This window comes from Panthera uncia, chromosome F2 (genome assembly GCF_023721935.1).
Source record: "Panthera uncia isolate 11264 chromosome F2, Puncia_PCG_1.0, whole genome shotgun sequence".
Taxonomy (NCBI): domain Eukaryota; kingdom Metazoa; phylum Chordata; class Mammalia; order Carnivora; family Felidae; genus Panthera; species Panthera uncia.
The window spans coordinates 20760727-20785294 of NC_064812.1; the positions used below are offsets into that span (position 1 = coordinate 20760727).

Genomic DNA, 24568 nt, shown 5'->3' on the forward strand with positions numbered 1-24568 from the left:
CACCTGTTTATAATGAGATGCTGCAGATGTGTTTGCCACTTGCTGATATTTGGGCACAACAGTCACTCCGACCTGCCAGTACATATCAGCAATCTACGTGTTGCCTACTTTTTCCCCTGTCGGCCCGCTCGGCCTTGTGTAAGCTTTCCTAGTTGAGTTTATACAACCATTGGGAGCTTTAGGTTGTAGTGTTCTCTTATAAATCAAAACCTAGTAAATGAAAGAGATTTTATATTACAAAACAAGTAAGTTGAGGGATAATCAAATGACAAAATTTAACTTGAAAAGCATTTTGTAATATGTTCTTTCACTATCAAGCTTCTTCTTTAAAGCATTTAATTATTTTATGACTTAGAAAAGCTTCCAGTTTACCTTAAAGAACTTAAAACTGAAGAGTTTTCTCCATTTTAGTACAAACCAGAACTATAGACTGAAATTGTTGAATAAAGGTGAGGAATCATTTGCCAAAAGTAATTTGCAAACAGATTTTCCCTCAGGGATGTGTCTTTTGCATCAAGTGAGGCCTCCTTGTAAAATAGACCCTAAAAGTGTCTCAAGTGCACTTTCAGCATCTCTACAGAAAGGTCAGGACCAATTCCGAGAGGAAATGCCCGGAATTCTGTTTGGTATCACAATGCTTGCAGTTAAGATAACAAACTGCCTCTGGCTCCTTTCAGGGCAACAAAACAAACTAAAATCATCACCAGGGCTGTAAATCCTGGAGAATGGTATGGTAGACCTGAGCCCAGAGAAAGGGAACTAGGGCAAATGTTTTTTTTTAATGTTTGCCTTTCGGCAGGATAGGTGTTTCGTTTGTTTGTTTTTGTTTTTTTTTTTTAATTACTATTTCTAATAAATATGAAATACTATTGATTTCTTTTGTGAACTGTTTTGGATTTGGCTCCCACCGGGGGTGGGGAGAGGGAAACAACATATCAGAAAATTTGGGGCTGGAGTTGTATGTAAGCTGTGAGTATAGCAGAGCAAAGGAGGGCGGTTGAAACATCACTATGGAGCTATTAGGTTTGACAACTCTGTACCTCCCAGTGGGAAGATGCTGTAAGTAGATTGACGTGGGTTTGACATATGCTCATTGTTGTTCCAAATGACACATGGAAGTTAAGCTCTTTAAAAGAGTTAGGTTATGGCATTCACTTCCAAAATCTGGTTGCTACTGGGGATGGGGTAATCGTGATGGGAGAAGTGACTGAAGTTCACCCGGGTGCTGTGCAAAGAGCAGTTCAGGCAGAAAAAATGAAGTCGGCTCTGAGAATCCATAAGCAGCTGGATACTGAGGGAAGTGGAGTCTTTATAGCTCTTAACCAATTAATGTGTGGCAAATTAATAATTCCATAATAAAGCCAAGGCTAAGAATTGGCTAATAAATGGGGCCAGTGCTTTTATCACTATCTGAGTAAGAAGAGACAAGCAATTGCCCAACGATAGGAATCTTTATCCCTCCCCATTTTATTTATGCCAGTTGACATGGAGGCAGATCCATGTAGGTTCCTGCAGTCTTAAAAATCTGTGCCTAAAGCATTGAGTGTATTGCCCTCCGAGCAAGTGATACCAAATTACTGCTTAGTAAGAGTATATTCTGAAGGAAAAGCAAGGCACCTCCTTGCACGTTAGCCGCAGAACATCCGAATTTATGACAAAGGGATAATTTGTAACAAAGCATACTTGGGGGCTGATGGGGATGCATCCTGAGTTCACTTGGCATGTATGGGTTAATCTCGACCTGAAGCCCAGTTGAGGGGGCTTTACTTTGTGCCAAGGGGCCTCTGTTTCCTAAGAAATGAGCAAGTTAAAGGTGCTCTTCCAGGAAATTTAGTATATTGATATATAAGCAACTTCACCCTCTTGTCTTTCCCTTCCTAATTTACAGCTGTCCTATAATTGGTTTATAGGAGTTTTCAAAAGATGTGATTAGCTTTACCTGCAGTAAACTTGTAAAGGGTTTCAGGGTAATGATGTGTCAGTTATGAACTAATTTAGTTAATCTGAAGAAAAATTTTTAGCGCAGGAAGGAGCCAGATTCAGACTTGTAAAACATGATGGTAGTGCATTTCTAGCTAAAAGAGCCAAAATTCTAGTTTCCTCATCATGGAAAGGAAAAGAGGGAATGACGAGCAAATAAGAAACCAAACAACAAAACATTAACTCATTTGCACCAACCCCCTCAGAGGCCCTCCTCGCTCATCAAAATTAGAACAATTGATACGGGTGCATACAGAGCTTAGAGGGACCATGGTGGACAGCCTGTGACTCAGGGATATGGGGTGTGGAAGGAAGAGGCTGATACGTTTGACTAGGAGCCACGTGGGAGCAAGACACAGTGGGTGGAAAGCAGCAAAACGCTATGCTTGAAATTCACTGCTGGGTTCATTTCATTAATCCATTCACTTATTCATCATGGCTGCATAGCATCTCTTAAATGCATGGCATTCTGAGAGCACAGTTGTAACACATCTATCCTCACCAGCATATAACTTAGTATTGTAATTGTTACTAACATTATAGAACATGGTACCTGAACTTCGTGATGAAAGACAATGGTTTATGATGCTCATGGATTATGCGAGTCAGGAATTCACTCAGGGCACAGCAGGGATGGCTTGTCTCTGCATCCTGGTGTCTGGGAGCCTCAGCTGGAAGATTCAAAGACTGATGGCTGGAATCATCTGCAACTTGTTGACTCATTTGTCTGATGGTTGGTTGGTGCTGGCTGTCAGCTGAAACATCAGTTTGGGGATTGGCCAAAATTTCTACACATCATCTCTTCACGTGGTCTGAGCTTCCCCACAGCATGTGGCTGGGTTCCAAAGCTGAATGCCAAAGAGGATGAGCCAGGCAGAAGTTGTATCTTTTTTGTGACCTTGCCTTAGAAGTCAATCACTTCCACTGTGCTCCACTGGCCAGAACCACTACAGACCTTGCCAAAATTCAAGGAAAAAGAACATCAACCCCAAATATCAGTGTAGGAATATCAAGTACAATGAATGAAGAACAGATATATGTGTACGGATGTGTATATATGTACATGTATAAAGTCATCCTTGAGAAATATAATCTACCACAATAAAAGTGAAAGAAAAAATTGTAAATTAGCAAAAAGTAAAAACTATTGCTTGTGATGATTTTGTAAGTCATGGCCCAAAGAATCCTATTGGAAATATACTAACAGAAAAAAGAAACACCTGAGCACTGTGTTTCACAAATGTGAATCATGTGCATGTGACTTCTGTTAGTATCTTGTTACCATCTATATCACTGTTCATTCCCTTCATTTTTTTAATTGACCAACGGTTTTTAAACTCAAATTTGTTTTAAAAGCAAACTAGGGGCACCTGGGTGGCTCAGTCAGTTGACTGTCTGACTCAGGTCATGATCTCTCAGATCGTGGGTTTGAGTCCCACGTTGGGCTCTGTGCTGACAGCTCAGAGCCTGGAACCTGCTTCAGATTCATATTTCCTCTCATTCTCTCTCTCTCTCTCTCTCAAAAATAAACACTAAAAATAAATAAAAGCAAACTAGATATTACTACTGAAAATAAATTTTTTTTTGCCTTTATTTGCCATAATACAAAAGTAACCTTAAATATAATAAAAATAAAATCAAACAGTCGCTAGGTGTGTTGCTTTCTGATGAAGGTTGTAATGGCAAAGCGTGCCCTCTTTGTCAGAAATGTTAGCAGGTATTCGAAAGATATTAAATCACAGTCCTACAAAATTGAGGCTCTCTTTGCCTTAATCTGAAAGATTGAAAGAGAAGTAAAAGTGAATGATCCCTAGTGAGAAGGGACATTGACCAGGTCTGGGTGCTGCCGAATATCCTTTAAAGATTTTTCTATATTACAATCCTAGATTTTTGACAAATGCTGATAAAAAAATATAAAAAAACTAAGCTTTCATCTTGTCCCAGCCAACTTGTTAGGATCCATGAGGAAGATGGGCATCTGGCACAGAGCTGATGCACATTAATTGATGAATTAATTCTGTCAAAGGCTAGGTCCTAACACACCTTTGTTTTGTTTCATAAACCCCTTCCTGAAAGATCTGTTGAGCAATAAAAGGCCTTAATTAGTTGGCTTCTACATCAGGTTTAGCCACCCCATTATCTTATTACCATTCTCCACATGCTGGCAGAATTGACTTTTTGCTTCCCCGCTGTGACATAACTAATTCCTACACTTTACAGGACCACTCCCAGGCCAGTGTGCACTCTTTAGTACGTAGGTATCTAAATCCAATAACATTCGTTCCTGAAATAATTATTAGCGCCTGCCAGGGCTAGTGTGCACTAGACCCTAGAGATCTCAAAATGGACACTTTTGTGGAATACAAAGAAAGGCCATTTGGGGGCAGCTATTTCACCCCTAAAATTTAATTAAATGCTTAGCAATAGCATTGTCTTACTGTTGAAGTGTTTGTCAGAAAACACTACTTTCTGGGGACTTTTTCCAGTGGAGATGATAACTTGAGGATAAGTATAATTTTCATGGCCTTTTCCACCCAGACCTTTTCTTCTGGTTTTCATGGGTGTGGAAAAGGTCTATAGAGGTTAGGAGGAAAAGAGCCAGATACTTACCTTCAGGGATTCCAGCCTGTAGCCTTGACCACACCCTCTAGGACTTCTAACAGTAGTTCCTTTCTGGGCACTGTCATGGGGCTGACATTAACCTTTTCCTTCTTCATTTATAGTCGGCTACAGTGAAGCTGTCAAAACCAGTGGCTCTGTGGACTCAGCAGGATGTCTGCAAGTGGTTGAAGAAACATTGTCCGAATCAGTATCAGATCTACAGTGAGTCATTCAAACAGCATGACATAACTGGTAAAGTATGCGGCATCCAAAATATTTTACTCCCTCTTTCTCTCCCCATCACGGTGGCCTTTCCCATACCCTTACAATGAACTGCATCTCCCTACTGAAATTTTCTGGCATGGGTTTGCTTACTTTAAAAGGAGAATGGATTCCAGACCCATGCAAATTATGCTACTGAATAAGCATAAGAAGTTCTAGAGAAGCTTGGATTCTGCGGGTTCAGTACAAGTATGTGGGAGTCAAGCTAAGGGGGTGGGTGGGGGACTCTAGAGAAAATGTGTACCAATCCTAGAGAAAAGGAAGGAAGTCTTCCAAATTATCTGGGTTTGCGGGATCAGTATTTGATGTTCTAAGTAGGAAAGATTTCTAAACGGGAAAATTCTGAGGTGAATATGATAATACTTACAGTCCCTGAGATGAATACCTTCAAAGCACAAATGAAGATTCCATTTACAGCAAGGGGCTCTGAGTATTATATTTGAAGGCCAAGAGACACTTGGAAGCAGAAACCATGACAGTATAATGAACTGTAAAAGCCCTTAGGATCCTGTCTCTCGATTGGAGAACAGGCTGGGTGAGAAGAAGTCGATAGGGCCCGCCGTGGGAGCCCATCAGAACAAGGGCATCTTCACACTTCCCCTGTGTTCCCCTCCCACCCTGAGGGTCTGCATGAATATGGGCCTCGTCCCTCCCCTTGTCCCTCTCCCGTTGCAAACACTGTGATGAAACACAGGACTGAAAAACATGCTCTGTGCACTAAAACTGCGCTTCAGAGGAAAAACGTGTTGAGGAGTCCTGATTCTAGTCCAGATCCTTCCCCTTTTCCAAGAGAAGACTATCCTCTAGTGGGAAAGTGACTTGATCTTGAGTAGCCCAGCACTGTGGATACCAAGCCTCTTTCCAAACTGGGTGGTTTTCAAAGTGTGTTCCGTGGAGCCCTTGGGTGCGCTAAAGGTTGACAACGGGATGGGGTGTGCTTTGGGTAGAGATAAGTGTGTCAACTAAACCAGCTCCCTTTATATCTGTTTTACATGTTTGAATTATATGAAAAACTTCATTTGGAAAAAAGGTTTCTAATACTAAAGAACATTTTTCTTTTCTTTTCTTTTTTTTTTTTATGTTTATTTTTGAGAGACAGAGTGCAAGCGAGGGAGGGGCAGAGAGAGGGAGACACAGAATCCTAAGCAGGCTCCAGGCTCTGAGATGTCAGCACAGAGCCTGACGCGGGGCTTGATCTCATGAACTGTGAGATCATAACCTGAGCCAAAGGCAGACGCTTAACTGATTGAGCCACCTAGGTGCCCCTAAAGAATATTTTTCAAATCCTGAGCTGGATTTTCCTAGATTCCTTCTGACCAAACTGGTAATGTTTTAATATTTAAGGAGCACACCCAAGTGTAGCTCAGGCTGAGTAGTTAACAGAGAGTGAAGTGTTAAAATTGTACTTAATTAATTCACTTTGCTTCCCCCCCACCCCCAAGTAGAATAAAATGGCTTTTTAGGTGAAATTCCTGAAATTCTGAAGGCACTGTCAGAACTTAGCTTAGATTCCAAGTGTCAAATTGTTTTTTCTTTGGCCCTCCCTTAACAATACAAGAGCATCTCAGAGTCTGTTTTTCCACCCCTTAAGTAATCAGTAACCATTTGACTGATTATGGTCGCCTTCATCCCAAAATGTGTGCTTAATGTTTCTTAATGCCTGTGTGATAGAGTAAAGGCAAAGCCTTTTTCATGATCTTGTTTGAAAGTAGTGTTATCTTTTATTATGGGCGGGCATTATGGGATACCCTTGAGGGAAGGGAGGCATTTATAATGGTTTGTCAGGGAGGGGCATTACATCCCTTAGAAGTAAAGGTCCCATGCTTCAGTGCTCCGAGTCAATGGTACCACTTCCCAAGGCTTTCTGCTAAGTGACTTGAAGAAAGAGAGTGTGGACATGAGATACACCTGTCATTGCTTCTAGTGGCACATTTGGTCTCCATGAAATGCCACTGATACTGGTAAACCACAACCTTCTTGAAATCCCAGGCAAGCTGCTTTAGGTGGTTGAGTTATTTAACCTCCCTCTTCATCTCCAAAATAAAGATGATAATACTACCTGTCCGCAAGAGTTGTTATGAAGACTAAATGAAATAATATTAAGTAAACTACTAAGTTGGCCATTTCTTGACACCTTCTACATGTCAGCATTTTGCTATCATGTCAAGACTCATCTGGATGTGTTTAAAAACATACTCTTCATTCTAAGGGCAGCCTTTTTTCAGGCAAGAAAGGAAAGCAGAAAATTATTGGGGACTCAGGGAACAGAGAGAATGATTTCACATTAACTATTGGCCCACATCTTTTTGACATTCACCTATGAGGCCTCAGAAAGCCACTCTCTTCCCCTGTTCTCTGGGCCTCGCCTCTCCAAATATGAATGTGAAATACCTGAATGATCACAAGCACCAAGTGGTCAGATAATAGACGGGACTGCAGCTGGCCCGCGGTGACCAGCCCTAGGATGCTGGAGGCTGGGGGGATCTCCGTGCCCTTGGAGACTAGGCTGTGATAAGCAGGACAGAGAGGTCTGTGAAAAATTGAGACCTATAGTAACAGAGCAAATGTCGCCAGCCCCCAAAAAACAGTGGACTACTGAGGGTGAGGGCCGGCAGTGCTGACAGGTGCCGGGTGGAAGCCCAGAGCTGCAGCTGTGTTGTGTCATCTTGTGAAGGTCACTGGTGCCCTTCAGCTTTCTTTATCTGCAAAAAGAGGATGGTACCAGTACCTGCCTCATAGTGTTGCTGTGAAAGGAGTTCATGGTCCTGGGAAGCATGCATTGAACGCTGCTTCTGTTCTGAATAGCTGCTGCTGTTCTCCTAAGTGCTGTTCTGATTTTGGTGAAAACAACACACATAAACAGTGTTGAATTCGTCTGTCTTTATTATCCTGAAAACTGGGAAATGAGCAACTGGGGGTGGCAGGGTGAGGGTAGTCTAGGCTGGTAAATATCCTGTGCTTATCTGCAAGGCCGCAACAAAAATGCTCACCTGTCTCTTATTTATGCCTAGATCCTCTTGAGTGTTGCTGTTCCTTTGCTTTTTCTTAAAGGGTGGGTCTCCAATATCATGCTTATCAAGCAAGTGTGTCATACCAGTATAACATATAAACAGCCCCTTAATTTAGAGGCAGATGGTACAGTGATGGCAAATAAAAAGGACATATATTAAATGGAAAAAAGAAAAAAGGGCTTTCACAGACCTGAGTGTGATCCTCCCTGCTTGTCCTCCACCCCCAACCTTTGACAAGCAATATCTATACAATATTACACGAGTTAGTTTTTCATCAGTGAAATGAGAATAAATATTTTAAGAGTTGTCGGGAGAATTAAATGGAATGATGCTCGTGAAGGGCCTAGCTTAACGCCTGATACATAGTAGACATTTATCCATTTGCAGGTATTTATGGAGCATCTACCTTGTACCGGGTTTGGGGAATACAGAAATAAATAAGACAGTCAGTGGTCTGTGCAGGGAAAAAATTGGGCTTCTGTGAAAAACTGTGCCTCGTCAATAGCACACCATTTGGGGCTATCTAATTCCACGGAGCTGTTTTTACAACTCCTTACGTTGTAGATAGCTGATAGCGATACAAAATAATCCTTGTTGTGGATGTGTAAATTCTGTCCCACAGAGGTTCAGCTGGCTTTCCTAGCCACTGTGGAAAATCTGACTTTTGCCTGCCATTGCCACCTTCATTTACTCTCGCTGATCTACGTGTGTTTGCTCTTTGGATTCTCCTTTGTAGTATCTTTCTCCTGCGTATTATATCTTACTAGCTTCTTCACTAATGAGTTAAAAACAAACCTTAAACGTGTTCATTTTGTATTTTATGAGAATACTGGTTTTAACCTTTTTTGAAAATTACCATTTTAACTTCAGTAGCTCAATTCCTTTTTTATGTTTTAGGCAGCAAGTCCATTAATATTTTTTAAGCCTTTGTTTGAAAGACACTGCATTGTACACAAACATTCCCCCCTTTATCTCCAAAATCTAAGAAAAGTTAAAATGTGTTTCAGTATAGGAGCATTCGAAACCTTTTGCAAGTTTCCTACTAGAATTTCTGAGAATCTCATTGTGTCCAGAAGGCACCTGCTATTTTGTGGCAGATGTGTTTAATCAGAGGAGAAGTTACTAGTGTTACCTCCCTGCAGAAGCGCTCTTACACTCTTAAAAGGCATAAGATAGTTAGAACACCTGAGAGGCGTTAGGATAGATAGATTTAAATCATCAGATTAGGCTTGAAGGAAAGAAATTTGTCTATTTTCCTGTGCTTGCAAGATTCTCTCTCCAGCTTTCTGAGGCTGGCTTGGAATGCTGATGAGGAAGCTCTACTGGGGCCAGGTGTAAGCTCACAGGCAACTTTCAGATTCTCTTTTATGCACAGTTAAGAATATTTTCAGGTTTGAGGCGATTTCAGCCCCTGGCTGTGCCTTGTGTTGTTCCCGTGGCTGCTGAAGTGAGTTTACCTCCTTCAGCATCAAGTTCTCCATCTGGAAAGGGTTCTTTCCCCTGCCAACTTGAAAGGCTTATTTTTTATGGGTGAAGCACTTAGAGTTCCCTAGAATATAAAATATTTTTAAAAGTTATTTTGAATGTGTAAAAGGTTTCCGTGGAGTCTGCTTTGTGGCACAGCAATGGGAATTCTTCAAATGTCCAGATGTCTGCAGGAATAAATACTCATCATATGAATATCCCCTGCAAGTGGTCAGTATTGATTTGTAGTACTTCCCAGTGGTCTCCTGCGACATAAGTGAATATTTCTGTTCTTTTTGTCCTTCAAACACACCCCGTACCTCTTCTTTTCCCCTCTTCAAAATGTTCTGCTGAGATGTAGCACCCTGAAATGTGGCACTTCTGCCTAGGTTATTGAACAAAAGGGAAACCTCTGTCTCTTTCAGACCTTTGGCTTGTGGCTCTGTGACTTTGCTAACATTATTCCCTTCAGTGCTGATTTCTCTTTTTCACCCCTTCACCTTCTGCTATTGCCCTCCTCTTTACTATGGTTGGAGTTACCCATAGGGACTATGGGCTGTATAGTTAACAAGTATCACAAGAAGAAGAATGGTTACTTTATGTGACTAGGTATGAGTGTACTACTTAATAGAATCCAATATAGCCACATAAAGTCTGGGCATATTTACAGACAGTGCCTCATCTGTACATTTTCTTGTTGCTGTTTTCCCTCTGGATACTGTGTTTTACTTTTCTATGTCTTTGTGTTTTGTTACCTATCTCTTTTTGTATGAACTACTCTACATTTTTTTTTTTAATCTCAAGCAGCGTAGATTTGCATAGTAAAGTTTCTGACATCATCAAGGCCGAAGTTTCCCAAAAGTTAATTTTCCAATAACAACATATATTGCTTTTAACCCCTTTTGATGGCGAAAGCTTACTAATATCACCTTTCCACTCTTCAGAATTCCCAAACCAAGGGTACTGAATCTGGTTGTCTTGATGATCCAGGATAATAGACTTCTAAATGTTGGGAAGGGGGTTAGATGTCATCCCAGGTTTTATGAGGTCGATAAAAAAAATATTCCTTTAAATGTAATGTGTACATGGAGATCAGAATATCAGCTTCATTCCTGATAAAGCTTTTTGGAGAATGTCGTTTAGGTCTTCAGACAAATTGGTTTGCTCAGACTATTTTCCCTCTAAATTAGGCATTCCAGGGGGTGGAGGGAGGTGGGGCTGGGTGCCTCAGTTGGTTGAGCATTCAACTCTTCATTTCGGCTCAGGTCATGATCCCGGGATTGTGGGATTGAGCCCTGTGTCAGGCTCCGCACTGAGCGTGGTGCCTGCTTAAGATCTCCCTCTCCCTCCCTCCCTCCTTCTCTCTCTCTCTCTCTCTCTCTCTCTCTCTCTCTCTCTCTCTGCCTGTCTCCTCCACTCACATATGCACACTCTCTCTCTAAAATAGTAAATAAATAAAAATAGGACTTTCCCTCCCAGGCATGACTGGCCATGTCCCTTTTGCCACATAACAGAAAGCAGATTACATGAGGCATGCAGGTCACAAGAGAGGAAAGAACATTGCACTAGCTGAGCAAGCCCAATTCCTGCTTCCAAAGGCACCAAACAGAAGGCAGGAGAGGATCCAGGAGCATTAGTCCAGGAAGTCCTTCCACAAGGGACTAGGAAGAGTGGGGAAGTGGGTCCCCTTACCGAATCAACACAATGCCTCCCTGTGTACCTAGATAGCCGGCCAGCCAGTCTTTGCTCAAACATCTCCAGGAATGTGCATTTCATAACTTTTAAAAGCAACCTTTTATCTAAGAGTTGGAGTGGTGGTGGTTACAGTGTTTGGTTTTTCTTATTCTCTTTTCCTTCTAAGCTGCAGGCCTGCCAAACTGCTTTGCAGGCATCAAATGCTATGTTCTTTTCTACCATCCTCAAAGCCACTCATATACCTGGATAATCCCAACTTCCGTTCAGGCTTTAGTTCAGACACCATCTCCTACAGAAAGCCTTTTTTACTCCTCCTCTGGATTAAGTAACCCATGCTGTAGCTCCCAGGGTAAGCCCTGGTGTAGGACTTGTCACGTTAAGTTGATAGGTAAAAAGTTTAATTATTAGAAGGTTCTGCTGAGGTTTAACTGAAACCCACCTGTAGGTCCTACTTAGGTTCCAGGTTAGAAACCTTTGCTGAGGAAAGCCCTTAATGACTGCTACAAGGACAGATTGTTGCCACCAGGCTCCAGGGGAACCACGGCATAGTCCTCAATCCTTTCCTTCATCCCAGCCAACTGTTGGTTGGAGATCCCAAAATGTCTGCCTCTGAGTTCCTTCATCTCTAGTAGATGTCCTCCTTCTGCTACACGGAGAAGGTATAGACCATCTGATGGCATTTCCCTGAATATTCTTCCCCTCCACTCCATCTTCCAGAAGATGATATGACCCTCTTTTACAAATCGCCTTTTCTGCCTCTGATTTAACCAGATATCCTCTATCACCCCCTGGGTCCTTGCTTCCTCAGCTGCAGTCATTCTCTCTTGAGTCTGGCTACACTGGCTTCCTCCTTTTCTCTAAATAGTTCCATTCTAGCCCCTTGTCCATTCTTTCTATTTCATTATTTTTTAAATCACAGTTAATTCGTACATTTGAAAATATGTACATAGCCACAACCATATGCCAAGCAGAACACCATACCCAACAACTTACAAACACTCTCTTCAAGTTCATGAGAATTATCCTCCATGGTATACTGCACTTAAGTGTATAAATAAATCTCAGCAAATTTCAAAACATTGAAGTCTTACAAGCACATTCTTTGACCACAACAGAATGTCATTAGGAATTGTTCATAAGATCTCCAGAAAATTCCAAATACTTAGAAACTTAACGCACACTCAGGAACCGCGTGGGTGAAGGAAAAAAAAATCACAACAGAAATGAGAAAATGTTTTGAATGGGATGATAATAGAAACGTGAATATTCCAAATATCAGTCTTGTGCAGCTACAGGACAACTTAGAGGAAAATTATATCACTAAATACCTGTATTAAAAAAAGACTTGAAATCAGTAAAGGTTTACCTTAAGACATTAGAAAAGAACACACTCATCCCAAAGTAGGAGCTGAAACCAGTGAGATAAACATACGAGCAATAAAGAAAATTAACAAAGATGAAGTTGATTCTTTAAAGAGATAACAAAATTGGTAAACATTTACCTAGACCGAACCAGGAAAATAGACAATACCAAGAAAGAAAGTGGAGGTATCATTAAATTTCCTGTATACATTAAAAAAACAATAAGAAAATAGTATGAACAAGTTTATGCCAATGTACTTAGATGAAATGGACATGTTCCTTAAAAACTATAACTTAACACCCACTTAAAGCTGGAAAATATAAATAGCCACGTATCTCCTAATAAATTTTAAATCACAACCCCCGCCACACGTACACAGCCTAAGCCCTGAAGCCTTTTGCAATGAATTCAAATAATGATAACCAAACCTATGTAGATTCAGAGAGACAAGAGAGGAAAATGGGAGTACTTCCAAAGTCATAAGTTCAGAATAACCATAACACCAAAACCTGACAAAGATACAAGAATTGTATGGCATAGACCAATGTCCTTCACGAACGTAAACCTAAAATCCTTGACGAAATACAAATAAGTTCAACATAGCCATAAACAAAAATGATACTATATCATGATTGTGTGTGCATCAGAATTCAAGGTTAAGTTTTTGAAAATTCAGCTTGATTCGTTACATTAATAGGATAAATGCAGAAAGTCATATGATCATCTCACCAGATGCAGAAGGCTTCAGATTTCAGCTGTCATAGGTGAAGACCTTGGAAGTCATCACCCCAATCCTTACAACAGGAATAAGCTGGACAAAATAAAAATTCTGTTGGGACCTATCAAAGAACTGATGTCATAAGGCAGATGATCACCCTGAAATGTGGAGCAGAAGCCAACCCAATAATAACGGACGAAAGATTTGACCCTTTGCAAGGAAGACGAAAGAATAGACAATAAGCACATGAAAATATGCTAAGGAATATTAACAGCAGGAAAATGCAAATAAAGCCACAGTGAGATACCACTTCACGGTCAGTAAAATGGCTTAAATTCAAACGACTGGCAATAGTGAGGGTTGCTGAGTATATGTAGCAACTAGATTTCTCATACGACGTTACCGAGTATAATATGGTACCACCTAATTCAAAAACTATAAAGGTTTTTATGTGGTTAATCACACAATTATTAAATGATCCTGCAAATCTACTCTGAGGTATTTACCCAAGAACATTGGAAACACATATTCATAAAAATTCCCATCCACTAATATCCAAAGGACTGTTTCTCAGAATGGACAAAAATTCTAAACAATTGTTAGGTCCCTCAGGAGTAGCATGGATAAACTGGTCTATATTCACACCGAAAGCACTGCTGGGCAGTAGAAAGGAGCCAGCTACTGATGCGTGCAACATGAAAGCATGTCACATGCTGAGCGAAGGAAGTTAGAAACACAAGAGTATGCACGGTGTGATTCCATCGTGTGAGATCCGAAGACACGAAATTGGCAGTGCGGCATCTGGATCAATGGTTGCTTGGATTCGGGTGTGGAGGGGAGATGGGGAAGAAGGGCAAAGGAACTTTCTGTGGTGATGAAAATGCTTATATCTTTGTCAGAAGTTATCAACTTGGCACCTCTGATGTGTGAAGTTTGTTGTATGTAAATTATATCTCAACGTTGGTTTTTGGAGACTTGTGTGCTTTCCAAATTTTCTAAAATGGCATAGTGTTTTTTAAAAGGAGAAAATGAAAATGTCATCCTATGTCTTTCCATACGGGCTGTTGGATCATTTCTATTAAAGATGTTGGAGACGGATCTATATTCATCTTCTATTACAAATTCATCTATATTTACCTATGTTATAAACATATAGGTACAAATATATAAAATGATATATAGATGCATTGTATATGATATAGAATAATATAAACATATGGAACTATAAAGAAAGGTATCTACATATAAAGAAACGGAGTTTGAAAATCCACTTGGTGCATTTTTCACTGGAAGAATAACCTGAAGTTACCAGAACATTCTTATAAAGAAAGGTACGGTTTTACCAATTGTTGGAAGATGACAGCTGACAAGAGAGCAGCTCTCTTCTCGTACTGAGACTTGCTCGTCTGAGCTACACTTGTGTATCCAAGACTTTTGGCTTTCACAGATGACTTAAATTTCAGAAAATATTTTTGCAGTAGCATATAATTGCTACCTCACTGTTTCACTCATTCATATTTTTAAATTAAAAATTACCCTCACCACCCTTTTATGAACCAAAGGAATTTTGACACACAAAATCTCATTTAAAAACACGCTAAATTTTACTTTAAGGAAAGCATACATTATTTCTCCCATTTGCATCACATAATGTGCCACTCTAAGGGGACATTCCTTGATGTTCTAAATACAGCATTTATTTAAAGTTATCTTTGAAAGGATAAGAATGGAGGTGATCACACAATGAATTATTTGCTTCATACATCAAAGAACTAGAAGGATTTTTTTTTTTTTTCAAACCAATCGCATAGACTTAAATGATCAAGACTACTCTTACAGGTGGGAGGATTTTTACTTGCTCCCTGATTCAGTTTTTTCTTGGATGATGATCTCCCTCCGCTCACTGCTGTTCTAGGTTCTGTAGTTTGCAAAACTGAGACTTGAAGGGAAAGGTCTGCCTAGGTATCAGGGCCGGGGAATGCAGGGCTAGGCTCAAGAGCTGGCTTTCTGCACCTTTGGATAGTTACAAAAGATCAGAGAAAGCCTGGATTGTGGAGACCCATGATAGGGTCCCCTCCACTGATTATTCACCCTGTGGGGCCTTGGCAAAGACTGTTTCACCTCCCTGAGCCTCAGTTTCCCTTTCTCAAAAATAATATGTGTATCTTACAAAGTTGCTACTGGTTGTTTTTATTATTGGTCTGTGATTATATGGACTCCATACATGGGTTTATAAGAAGCAAAGGAGGGTATAGAAATCAGTTTTCAGGGGTGCCTGGGGGGCTCAGTCAGTTAAGCTTCCAGTTCTTGATTTCAGCTGAGGTCATGATCTCACGTTGTGAGGTCAGGCTCCATGTTCAGTGTGGAGCCTGCTTGGAATTCTCTTTCTCCTTCTCTCTGCCCCTTGCCCACTCACACCTTCTCTCTCAAAATAAATAAACATTAAAAAAATTTTTTTGAGGGGCGCCTGGGTGGCTCAGTCAGTTGAGCTTCCGACTTCAGCTCAGGTCACGATCTCACAGTTCGTGAGTTCGAGCCCCGCGTCAGGCTCTGGGCTGACGGCTCAGAGCCTGGAGCCTGCTTCCGATTCTGTGTCTCCCTCTCTTTCTGCCTCTCCCCCATTCATGCTCTGTCTCTCTCTGTCTCAAAAATAAATATTAAAAAAAAAATTAAAAAAAAATTTTTTTTTGAATGTTTACATGCCAGGACTCCAGTAAGTCCTTTGCTACATTATTTAAGTTTATTTTCACAGTAACCCCATAAGGTAATATTATTTCCATTTTACAAGTCAATTGACTCTCCAAAAACTTAGGTATCTTGTCTCATGTCATAGAAGCCTAAAAATGGCAAAGTCAGGGTTTTAACCCAGGGCTGTCTGAATCCAGAGCTCAGGGAGCTGACCTCTGTGCTATGAAAGATAGCATCTTATAAGTACAAGCAAGTGATGAAAGAAGAGGAACACAAGGATAAGCACCAAAGGAGACTTGAGAAGGAACTCTTATCTATTATCTGGATTGATCAGGAAGTCTGCTTGGAGGAGGCTGGATTTGTCCTGTGTAGGATTTTAAAAGAGAAAATCCCTGAAATATCAAGGTATATTTATGTATTTCATGTGACCCTCAGAGAGCTTAACAAGAGAATGTAACAACTTTTAAGCCATTGACCTCACCACCCCCTCTTGTGTCAGACCCTGACTCTTCTTCCCACACTGGGTTACCTGCCTGAGCCTGAAAACATTTGGGTTTCTGAACCTGAGGATGGGTCAGTGATGGAGGTGGAGATAGATTGGAAGAGTAGACTGAGGACTACATTAGAAGAGGCTTTGAATGTCAGGGCAAGGAAACCAGAGTTTCCTCTTGTGGATGTCATTCACCACCCATCAGTGAGGGTAGCATCACCACTGATGAGGGAACTGATGAGTTCAGACCACTCTTGGGAAAAAAATGGAAGGTGTGGATGAGAGAGGTCACCAGTGTGTGAGTTGTTGGCCCAAGTGGATCCTGTGTCATGACCTATCAGATATTTCTTTTACCAATCTCCAGCTTTTGCCTTTTCCAGCCTCCGATGGTGGGGCCACTCCTAGCTCCTTGTCCACAAAGCCCACCCCTCTCCCCTTTCATTATTCTGAGTAAGCACCAGTGGTAGTAAATTTTCTTAACATTACTTTCTGCAGTATTACATCTATTTTGACCCCCTTCTTATTGGCTTCCTTTATGTCTCTGAGGAAAAGATACTTTGTCTCCCAAGGCCAATCCCCTAACCTGTGCTTTTTCACTGCCTGTGTGACCCTCCCTCCTCCCCCACCAAATTCTGTTCATCTCTTCTTTGCCTGTCAGACTTTTCTGCCTCCACTTTTGCATTCCAGTTTGAAGCCTTGCTGTATCCACCATATATCCCCTTCTTGCTACTCTTAACTGCAATCCTTCTGGTCTAGGTTTTCTGAGCCTCTGCATGAACAGTCTCCTACGATCCTACTTTATGTCTCTCAGGGAAAGCATCTATTCTTTTGTCTTTTTAAATCAGACTTGCCCGGGTCTCTTTCTGCTTAAAAAGACTTAGTGCCTACTGGATAAAGCCCAGATTCTTAAGCTTGGAGCATGAGGCCATTGATAAATCTTCCTCAGGTTCGTTTGCAGCCATTCCTTGAATCCATCCTATCCCCAAACCCCAGCAGACCACTCTCACTCTTGCCCCACTGTCCACCTAGTGAACTTGTAGTCATTTGTGAGGGCTAGCTCCGATTATGCCTGTCTTCCCCACCCTCCCTGGGCCTTTCCAAACAAAATTAATGTTTCCATTCCGTATTTCCTTCACATTTTTTGCAGTGAATAATCGCTGTTGTTAGTATTAGAACACTTATCACATTAGGGGCGCCTGGGTGGCGCAGTCGGTTAAGCGTCCGACTTCAGCCAGGTCACGATCTCACGGTCCGTGAGTTCGAGCCCCGCGTCAGGCTCTGGGCTGATGGCTTGGAGCCTGGAGCCTGTTTCCGATTCTGTGTCTCCCTCTCTCTGCCCCTCCCCCGTTCATGCTATGTCTCTCTCTGTCCCCAAAAAATAAATTAAAAAACGTTGAAAAAAAAATTAAAAAAAAAAAAGAACACTTATCACATTATATTAACTTTACTTGATAAGAATACTTGATTAGTCCTTCAGTTTCCTGATTTGCCTCCTTTTCATGAAGCCCATCCTACACTTTTCTATCTGCAGCTTCTTATAATTATGTTCCATTGATGTTCAAGTCTCTTTTCCTGTCTCATTCTTGGAGAAGCCCCATTTTATTATTATTATTATTTTTTAATGAACTCCTATGTTGGATCTGTACTAACCCCCAAAATGCTTTACTTGGTTACATGTTTATCTTCCTTCCATCAGCCCAGAAACTCCTATAAGGTAGAAATAGCATCTGGTTTATCTTACTGTCTCTAGCTGTGTTAACCCACTGCCTGGCGTAAAATAGGCATTTAATAAGTGTTGATTGAATTAAATTGAGTTTGTTCTTCCTTTGATAGGCTTAGCACTGAACTTAAAGCCCTTCTACATTTCCTTGATAAGAATACTTGATTAGTCCTTCAGTTTCCTGATTGGCCTCCTTTTCATGAAGCCCATCCTACACTTTTCTATCTGCAGCTTCTTATAATTACGTTCCATTGATGTTCAAGTCTCTTTTCCTGTCTCATTCTTGGAGAAGCCCCATTTTATTATTATTTTTTTTTAACGAACTCCTATGTTGGGTCTGTACTAACCCCCAAAATGCTATCTTTAAGTGGACTTGAATGACAGACTCTCAAAACTTTGCAGGATCCAGAGCCCCATATTCAGGCAGGTCTTCCCAGAGATGTTGTGGCAGAATGTGTCTAGATTTCTGCTCAGTGCCAAGAGTGATTGTCACAGTGTCATGGAAGCTTGTTGGGCCTGCCGAAAGTCAAGAGACAGGTGTTATTTTGGAAGATGGAAAGAATATCCTTTATCTGAAAAGCTTCTGTTTAGGGCAGCAGGGCAAGAGCCCAAAGTCTGTCCCACCACTCATACATTTAGTGCTGATTTGCCAGTGTTTCACAGGTAACAAAAGCATAATACAAATACAGCATTATTGTTTCTGACATCCATGTTGCCTGGATTTGGGTACAGCCGTCCTAGATTTTTACTCTCAACTCTCCGTGGCAGATTAGCTAACCCCAAACTGCTTTAGTGACATTGATACTATCTCAGAGATTACAGTTTACACCAGACAAATGAGAACAGTGAGTGGGTGAAATAGGGTTACAATTGAACCCTATAAAGTTGCCAATATTGAACAATTTTCACCAACAGAATGGCAGCTTCATTAGGTTTACCCCAATAGTGGAATAACGTATCTTGTTTAAAAGGAAGTACGTTGGGGCGCCTGGGTGGCTCAGTCAGTTGAGCGTCCGACTTCGGCTCAGGTCACCATCTCACAGTTCGTGAGTTCGAGCCCCACGTCAGGCTTTGTGCTCACAGCTCAGAGCCTAGAGCCTGCTTCGGATTCTGTGTCTTCCTCTCTCTCTGTTCCTCCCCTGCTCACACTTTGTCTCTCTCTCAAAAATAAACAAACATTAAAAAAAATTTTTTTCTCAGTAAAAGGAAGTACGTAATAAATGTTTTTGAGACTTACATAATGTGCCAGGCACAGCAGTAAGTACTTTTTATGCATTAACTCACTTAATACTCAAGACAACTCTAAGATGTATTATCCTTCTCTTTACATATGGGGAAACTGAGACACAGAGGTTATGACTTCCTCAAGCTGACACAGCTAATAATGTGCAGTGGATATTCCAATAGCACGAGAAGGATTCTTCTGGCCCAGGGGTTGGCAAACTTCTTTTGTAAAGGGCCAGCTAAGGCCATTTGGCTTTGCAGGTCATGTGGCCTTTGTCCCAACTACTAGACTCTGTGCAGTATGTAAATGAACGAGGTGGCTGTGTTCCAGTAAAACTTTATTTACAAAAATAGGCAGCAGGCTGGATTCAGCCTACAGGCTATGGTTTATAGATCCTTATTCTAACTCTTCCTCCCTATCCCCAAATATGTTTTCTCAGTGATGGTTACAAAAGAAATTTAGAAGTTACAGTTTTTAAAAATGTGTGTTACTTTTCCCTCTTGTGTACCCAATGTAGAAAAATTAGAAAGTGTACATACACAAAAAAGGAAAACATTAAAATCTCCCTCTGATTCCAACACTCAGAAATAATCCCTGGCATAAAGATTTTGATGTGTTTCCTTTCAGATTATTGTCTCTGCACACTTATTTGTGTGCATCAGACCTTAGGGAGTGGCACAGCCTCTTTTTAAGTGGCTTAAAAATACATTTATATGACAAATACATTTTTAAGTTAAATGCAAACTGTTTTCTTTGGCTGTTAGTAGTTATTCTCTGGGGATGTTGCATATATTTACGCTTTTCAGATAAATTGTGTATCTGGTTCCATAGGCTCCTCTATTTCACACCCACCCTCCCTTCCCTGGCTATGCCCGTCTTACATTCTTTGTTGTATTATGGAGTCACGGTTTTCTTTCTCTGGTATTTTTACCTCTGGTATTGATCTTCTCCCTTCACCTTTGCCCTGGTGATGGCCAGCCACAGAAGTGAAACCAGCCCTGTAGGTAAATGGGCACTAGAAAAATAAAGCGTCTCCAAGTCCCTGTCACTGTCCTCTATAGATGCCACCCTTGGGGGCAGTGTAATTTCTTTGAATGTTTTCCTTCTCTTTGCTTCCCTCTTCCCCAAGGCTCCTCCAAAAGAGAAGCTTGCACAGCTTTTCTTAAGTTCATTAAATTTTCAGTGCCTTTCCCCCATGGTTGGTACACGGCAGGCAACACAAGACAAGAGGACATTAGAATTCCTTCCGGGGAGAGAACATACTGTGAGCAGTTTCAAAAGGTCGCATGTTGCCACAGTGTCCTTCTTTATAAATCTTTCAGAGGACGGTGAGGTGTATCTAGAGAGGAAAGATGGGATTGCTGTAGTCATTCCAGAAGAATCTTAACCTCAAATCTGCCTTTAGCAGTAAACTCACAGTGATGATCGGTTAAGCACACAGCCGGGGGGGTGCGGGGGGGGGGGTGGAGGTATAATTACCTGTGTTTTTGCAAAATATGCTCCCACTAAGTTCAAGTCAAAGACTAGCCTGTCTCCCAACAAACGTAGACAGCTGTAGGGTAAAGGATGCAGTGATGGCTGGGTGCTGACAAAAAGTGCTGCTATAGAATGTGAAAGGGAAGCCACATTATTTCTCTAAGCAATTTCCTGAATGTGTTTAGTTAACCATTCTGTGGATCTCCCCAGAATCTTCGATTGTTTTATTTGTAAAAAACTTCCCACTGACATTTGTATCACCTGAAATTTACAAAAGTGATATTTCCCACACATTATCTAAGTGTGAGTCTCTCTTCAGATGAGGAACCTGAAGCTCGGAGAAGTTAAGAAAATTGACCCAGACCTCATGGCCAGTAGATGGCAGTACTCAACTCCTGACACCTAAGGCTACGTTTTTTGCTCCCGTCAGAGGCAGGTTTTGTCTTCTTTACTCTCATCATTTTGCCCTTTGTTAAATGCTCAGCACAATCCTATTTCTCTCTTCTAGAATGTGCTTTGCTATTCTATAGTATAGAACACACAAACTGTAGGGGAAGATTTTTGACGCCAAGGAGAAGATTGCCTTAGGAGATTCAGAACTCCAGAATGGTGTGTATATGCCAATCACGGTTGTTCATGATCATTTAATGCTGAAGCTATTATTCACCAAGAGATATTGTTACCTTTAACTAGAAATAGAAGGGAAAGGAAAATTATACCAAAACCCATTTTTGAGATAATTAGCAAAATGTCAGGGACAGATGGACTAGAAACTATGGAAAAACATATGTTTTACTGATGTTTTTTTCTCTTTGATCATATGTTGGATGCTATAATGGCAAAAGCCTGTTTCCTGGCTTGAAAACTATCCTTTTCATTTTTTCTGCTTTTTACTTAAGAAACTGGCTGGCTTTCTTTTGGAAGTTTTTGTAGTCTGTATCCCTCCCTCTTTATCACCTCTGGCTGCACACACTTGAGTTGGATTTTCTTAGTACATTCAAAAGGACTAGGAAATAAATTGAATCTACAAACAGGACCACTCTGCTTTTTAGAAGCAGTATCAATAGAAACAATTATTGCATGCACCACTAAGGGTAAAACCAGGTCGCGGTCAGAAAGTAATGGATAGTATAGTACCTATCTTTGAAATTTTATAGTTTAAGAAGATAAGTGTTACAAAGATACCCTCACTTATTTGTTACCCACCGCTTCTCAATTCACAAAAAAATGGACTGGTGCATAAAAATGACACGTTGGTCACTGGAGAAACAGGAATTGACCGAATGGTGGGTTAGAGAACAGAAAAAAAGAAAGGACCAACTGGAAAGAAGGCCAGCAATGTACTAGCCAAGTAAACATGGGTAGGTCGGACATCTGAAATGGGGCTCAAATTTCCCATCGCAAAACCAGTGGAGTTTGAGTAGAAAACCTCTCAAGTGTATTTTAACCGTGAGATTCTATCAGGCATTTAGCAGTTGACTCTCAAGAATTCTTCGTTGGTAATAGGTGAGGATGCAAGATGGCACAGTGAATGGTCCTGCTCGCGGTGTATCTCATTTTGTTTCAGCGCCCGTTTACAGCTTACAGTGTTTGAAAACAATAACCTTTCTTTTCGTTGCACATATAGTGTAGCTTGGACCTTAGATTCTTTTAGTAGGAGTTTCCTCTTTCATTCCAGTAATTTGTTTACTTACTGAATATTTTATCATTATCTCGATTGAAGTTCAATTATTTACAGATTAGATAATTTGTAATTTATTATAAATTGCTAATTTGCAGATCATTCATTACCTACTAATTATTCAATTATCTTTAAATTAGTGCTCATTAATTTGCTCAATAAACACTTGCTCGGCAATTACTAAATGGTCAACACTTCCAGAATGGAGACACAAAGAAGCTTGAGAAGGATGTCGGGCTCCTTCTTTAAAGGAGGAGTTCACTTTGTGTCGATTCTGAGAAACTGGATCTTCTTTAGTACAGACACATATGTTCACATCTCTTCATTAACCTAATTCTGTTTATCTCCATATAAAAAAAAAAAAAAGAAAAAAGGGACGCCTGGTTGCTCAGTCGTTAAGCGTCCTACTCGTGATTTTGGCTCAGGTCATGATCTCAGGATTGTGAGACTGAGCCCCGCATTGGAGCCTTCCTGGGATTCTCTCCCCACCTCGCTCTCTGCCCCTCCCACCTCTCTCTTGAGCTCAGGTGTGTGCGTGCTCTCAAAAAAAAAAAAAGAAATCCAGAAGAAATATGAAATTTAGAAACTGTTATTTGATGCCTTTTTTTCCAAGATTGGTAAAATGAAAAAAAAAAGTTTGATAATCTGAAAACATTTTGAAAAATCAGAATGCACAAAGTTAATGGAATCATGAAAATCAGGTTTTTGTAATATATAATCATAAATACTATGCACCTATTACTCATAATATTTACATATTTGAGGGATGAAAGGAGAAAAGATGGATGGAGATACAGTGGCGGGGGAGGGGGAGGGACAAGCCTGAAAGAGTTAAATGGTGTTTAAGGATTATCCTGTGGTATCTTTGTTCTTGTTATCATGGGGAATACTGGTCAGGCTAATCAAGCCCAAATGAATGAAACCCTGTACCACTAGATGGTTGGATTTTTCATGCAGGACAATTCCTTCGATCTGGAATTTTGGCAGCTGCAACATTCAGTTCAACAAGCTAAATGTTGTTTTAGATGAAACCCAGTCTTTGTTATTTGATTGTGCCCAAGTTTAAAGATTTCCTTGATTTCAGCAGGCTCCCTAGGGCACGTCGGAGATACACTAAGTAGAAGTGTAGTATCATCCATTATCCTTTGCCAGAATTTGAGTAATATGCCCCGGAAAAAAAAATAATAATGACCCTGGTCCTAAATTCTTTCCCTGGTCTGATTAACTTATTATCATTATGGTTAATAATAGCTAATGTAGCTAATATAGTTAAAAAGCTCCTCTCACTTCATACAACATCTTCTGTCTCTCTGTACATCCAGCATTTAGTGCCATCACACTGTGACTTAGATGGACAATACGTATTGCAAACTGCCTCCTCGATTCCACTTCAGTAGAAACTATTAAACTATTATTGGAACTGACCTGCCCTGATCTGATAGAAAGAAAATCCTATTCTCCTTTTATAACACAGAGCATTGATGTCTCTTATTCATTGTGCTGAGGGAAATGTGTCCAAAAACTTGAAAGGAAAAGGGGGGAAAGCCACGCTAGATAAATGGGGATATTGAGACAGCTTTAATGGAAGGTCTGTTCCAGTTGTCCTTGGCCTCAGGCACGGTGGGTCTGAAGAAGCCCGCTCCTCAGTTCTAGCACTGGATTGGCAGATCCTGACTTGTGAGTCACCCTTCACCTGTGGAATGTGCCCTGGAGGTTTGTTTGTTTGACTTATGTGGGCAGATTGGATATCTCATTCTTAAAACATACTTGGAAAAGGAGACTGTTTACCCTGGGGGAGAATAGTTGCTGAAGAGGCTAGAGGAGAACATCTCCTTTTTTTCTCTTTCAAAACCCCAGTAAGAGTCAGCTTCAGGGTATGCTCATCTTGAACAGAAAGCAGAATCCTCAAATGCTCACCCAGCAAAATTGTTTTCCAATTCATTATGACCTCTGGACAAGAAGTGTTTTGTCCTCCCTCACATTATTCTCAGAAGTAAAGCGACTATTTTTGGTAGCAGTCTACACACACAAAAAATGATACCTTAGAACAGGGTTAATCTCCCACCCCACCCCACCCCACCCCCATTGGGTTTTCCTCACATCTATTGAAGGAGATGAGTCCTAGCTGGAGACAATAAGCATGACAATGTGGTTCATTATATGGGTCTTATTTC

The 24568-nt window shown here is 40.8% G+C and overlaps 1 protein-coding gene across 3 annotated transcripts in view; it reads left to right on the forward strand.

The window, feature by feature from the left end:
- The window catches only part of SAMD12 (sterile alpha motif domain containing 12), a 380122-nt gene that overhangs the window by 161159 nt on the left and 194395 nt on the right, over positions 1 to 24568 (forward strand). For 2 of the 3 annotated variants that reach the window (XM_049632982.1, XM_049632981.1), the window contains exon 3: positions 4704 to 4833. In XM_049632982.1, the coding sequence (XP_049488939.1) occupies positions 4704 to 4833 (130 nt within the window). The remainder of the gene's footprint in view (positions 1 to 4703; positions 4834 to 24568) is intronic. The other variant, XM_049632983.1, reaches the window with a different exon arrangement.